The sequence below is a fragment of the Puntigrus tetrazona genome, chromosome 5, assembly GCF_018831695.1.
Source record: "Puntigrus tetrazona isolate hp1 chromosome 5, ASM1883169v1, whole genome shotgun sequence".
Lineage (NCBI taxonomy): Eukaryota > Metazoa > Chordata > Actinopteri > Cypriniformes > Cyprinidae > Puntigrus > Puntigrus tetrazona.
In genome coordinates this window covers 24,529,669-24,533,666 of record NC_056703.1, presented here as the reverse complement: position 1 = coordinate 24,533,666, position 3,998 = coordinate 24,529,669, and the positions used below count along the sequence as shown (strand labels likewise).

At 37.0% G+C, this 3,998-nt stretch overlaps 1 protein-coding gene across 1 annotated transcript; it reads left to right on the top strand.

Moving 5' to 3' along the window:
- Window positions 1-2,703: 2,703 nt before the first annotated feature.
- On the top strand, window positions 2,704-3,259 carry pmchl (pro-melanin-concentrating hormone, like). Its single transcript, XM_043240303.1, has one exon. The coding sequence runs from the start codon at window positions 2,764-2,766 to the stop codon at window positions 3,127-3,129; it is 366 nt and encodes a 121-aa protein (XP_043096238.1). The 5' UTR covers window positions 2,704-2,763; the 3' UTR covers window positions 3,130-3,259.
- Window positions 3,260-3,998: the final 739 nt, after the last annotated feature.

Sequence of the window (3,998 nt, the reverse complement as noted above, 5' to 3'; positions counted from 1 at the left end):
ATACGTTCAAGACTAAATCTTTGGATTAAAATGTTGAATCAGGAGAACATGTAACTCAGCAAAACCAATGGCTGTTATTGGACAAATTAATGCACGTATACCAGTTTGATCTTTTTACAAGATGTTTGTCTGTTTGTCTGTTGTTCTCTTACTTTGCCAAATAAAAAAAGGTGATATGAACTAAGAAAGGGTGGAAATGGTCATCCAATACCATAAATTGATATGTGATCCAAAAAACACAATGCCATCATGACGTTTGAAAATGTAAACCAGTAAATGACAAACCTCAATCAAGTTTGGTTACTAAAGCAGAACCTGATTTTACCAAATGCGGCATGTTCCTGGCTTAACATCTTTGCTGACCCTGGAACAATATTGGGATCAACCAATCAGATTTAAAGAACCAGTTTATAATTTTTGTTTTCAACATGCGTCAAAATATTGTCTTTTTATTAAACAGAACAAATGGTGAAATAAACTCATGCATGCTTGGAACAAGGCGTTAGAGCAATAATAATCCATTTAAAGATTTTAAAGCGCAGATGACAAACTGCAGCACTTGCTTAAAATAAATAGATTGTTATTGTGTGTTAGCGTGGGTGTGAAAACAGACTTCATTATCATGCTTTCCTTCCACAAAATAAAGGTACACAATGTGTTTATTTTACTTTTTATTTTTAGTTAATAAGGTGCGTCATCCAGGTGTTTAAAATGAACATTTTTTTGTTGTATGCTACAATTTATACAGCAAAGTGCATAAGTATGCAAGTTTTGTCCAAGAGAACAATGTGTTTCCTGCATGTTAAACAACCAGTAAGTAATATCTCCTCACAGTACATCTGTGCAATCAATCAACTCCAATGTGAATTTTATTTTGAGTGAAAAAGTACATTTCGTCATATTGCCACGCACAGAAACACCCTGTGGGAGAGGAAATGTGGTGGCAAGGAGTCCAGCCTTGTTCAAAATCCCCAAAAAACAAGAGGAAATTTAGACGTTTAGAGCCCACAGACCATCTAGTAGTAAAATCCACCCACCTACTTCCTAATGCTGACCAGATGAGCTTGTTTGCATATTACTAAAACAGTGTAGAATGCTTTCTCATTTTTGGTCTTTTGTTTGAATCCAGCCTTTCTTATCCCAACTGTGATTACACTATTCCCATGGTTTCAAACCCCATTATCGTTTCATCGTTGCTTTCTTTGTTCCACCAGTTGATAATCGAACAATACACTGTGGTCATGCTACAGAGGAGGGAAATTAAGCAGGAACTATACAGTGGTTCACTTTAAATTCACTAGTAGATATAAAAAAAAATATCATTGGGGAGAGCGATGTATTATTAGAAAAATACAAATCATTATACATTATGTGCATTTCAATACTGGAGAGGACACAAATTGTTTACTAAATTAAACATTTTGATGTTTTCTGGTGGTGTGGGATATTTTGTAATATAACTTATTTGTTTCTGTAGTCCATGATATTAAGGATTTGCCTTAAAAATGCATATTTATTATTTTGTAATTTGTGCTTTTGTACTTTAATCTTCTCAATAAGAAGAGTCCAAGACTTTGCACAGCTGAATAATCTCTTACTTTAGATTCTCTTATTCTCTTAGATGTCCTTTTAGAGGCCTTGCTTCCAATTATTTTTGACATTTCTGCTTACACTGTACGTATTCAACGTGACATGGCCTTTGATTATAGAAAATGACTAAGCCAGTCACAGGGCCAGAAGAAGGTCTTCTGTCTTTAAATCCAAAGCGGAATTCAACTGACACAAAAAAAGCTATTATCCTATTGAGAACAATTCTGAGGCTGCTGTGTTTTTAAATGAGAGATATAAACATAGAAGTTTTAAAAATCCTCCATTTTGGAGACATAGACATAGAAGAGGAAATTCTGACAGACTAGAAGTTATCGAAATATAAATCTTTTGGCTATTGGTTTTGATTTTGGAATTGCGTTTTTTAGTTTGTGATGTAAGCAGGCAAACATTAATCCTAAAGAAAAATATCTCAGTCTTATGTTGTTTAGCAAGGCTAAACTATCACTATGTTAATTATTCAATCACCTGCTCTGCTGTGACGAAAGTGTTCAATGAAAAACCAATGCGGTTCATTTAGTACAATGAATGTGTCTTCTGTTCTTCTTCTGTATGTTCCGTGTATCTGTGTAGCATTTACCAGCAGGAGCCTCATTGAAACACCTGCTACGTTATCATGAATCAGCAGCACTTTCCCGAAATATAATAAGAATTCACACCATGCTGTGTGTTGATCTTTATTTTGAGCTACTAGGGCTAGGGGCTCTTTTGATGACTTTGTCGTGTGAATCTAAGGAGAAAACAGTTATTATTAACTTGGACTCTTCAACGGGTCTGTAATCCTCTCATATTGTTTCAGAGTATGAGGATTGTGGAATTACATCCCCTCTTCGATGCTCACTCAGTGGAACCCTGCAGTCTGCGTGCTGAACACAAGCCACGTCACTGGAAATCTTAATTAACTTTCCACCAAACAAAACACTTGAGCTCTGTCAGCGGTCTCATCAGGTTCTCGATGAGATTCAGCGTTTTTGTTAATAGCCACATACTCACGGGAATCCAAGACAATGGTGAATCTAAGGACAACGTGGCACATCGCAGACTATGGCCGGTAGGCCTATAAAAATGGACCGAGTTGCCACCATCATCAGACGAGCTTGCAAGACATCACGGAAGACAGCAGCTAAACCACTGAAGAAACACTCAGCATCAAGCATGAAGCTTTCCGTTGGTACCATCCTCACCACCGTTGCACTTTTGTCCGAGTGCTGCTTCAGAACCGCTGCCATCCCCATGACCAAAGCCGAAGACATGGAGCCAGATCTGCAAGGTTTGAGCGAGAGCTTGGAGGAGAATGTTCTGAGATCCGCGTCAGGCAACTCCAGGATCATCGTGGTGGCCGACTCCAATCTGCTGAGGACCCTAACATCTCTGAACAGAGGACTCCCTCATCTCGGTCTCTCCGAGAGCACGGAGCGCAGAGATGTCGGAACGGACCTGAACCCGAGCTCCGCCATCATCAAAAGGGACACCATGAGGTGCATGGTGGGAAGAGTGTATCGGCCATGCTGGGAGGTGTAGGTCTTCTGGGGCGACGGGAAGAAAGCGACTGGATTCACCTTCTCTAATCTAGTGTTGCTTGTAAAGAAAATGTTTCATCTGATGCTGTTTAATGACGCTGATGCTATTAAACGCTGAAAAGATTATTCTACTAAGGTCTTATCTGTTCTCATCTAGTTTAACATTTTCCTTTTTCATGCTTCTCTTTCATTTGTGTTCCTTTTAAATATGGGCTCTGGGAGTTTTTTGATCAATGTCTTTTGATCATTGATTAGGTAAAAGTGATTAAGTTTAGCATTGAGTATTTTTTTTTATTTTTTTATTGAAATATTTTCTACAATTTTCTATAATGCAGCTCTCTGTCATGGATATAAGTCATGGATGCAGAACGACATAGTTCAGTCAAGAATAGATCGATATTTTGTCATGGCATATTCATTAACCTTAGTCAGTTTTACCCTGATTTAAATGGCATCAAATTTTAACTGATGAGAAAGTGTAAAATGAAACCAAACATTTTTTTTTATTTTACGACAAGTATCAACGTTTAACAAAAACATTCAGAAAACGTCCTTTGAAAGTAGTACATAACTTCAATGAATTTATCCATAATAGTAATTAAAGATTCTTCTGATTAATCTCAATCTGAAGCGGATTAAAGGCTGACATTATTGACTTTGATTATATTTTATGAAACGATTGCATTTTCCATCTTGATTTCATTATCACTGATGAAAGAAAAAGCGTCAAGTTCCATCAGTAATATATGTGGTTCTGAGCAAACATTTTTAAAGCAATGCTTTGCCTGTCTTGTTAGCAAGAACAATGAACGATGGCGAGTGTTCGATTTTTTATTGTTTCAATTTCATATTGTAGTCAATGACAAGTGA

Excerpts from the sequence above, each read along its gene's own strand:
- pmchl (XM_043240303.1), top strand. The coding sequence starts at position 2,764 with ATGAAGCTTTCCGTTGGTACCATCCTCACCACCGTTGCACTTTTGTCC.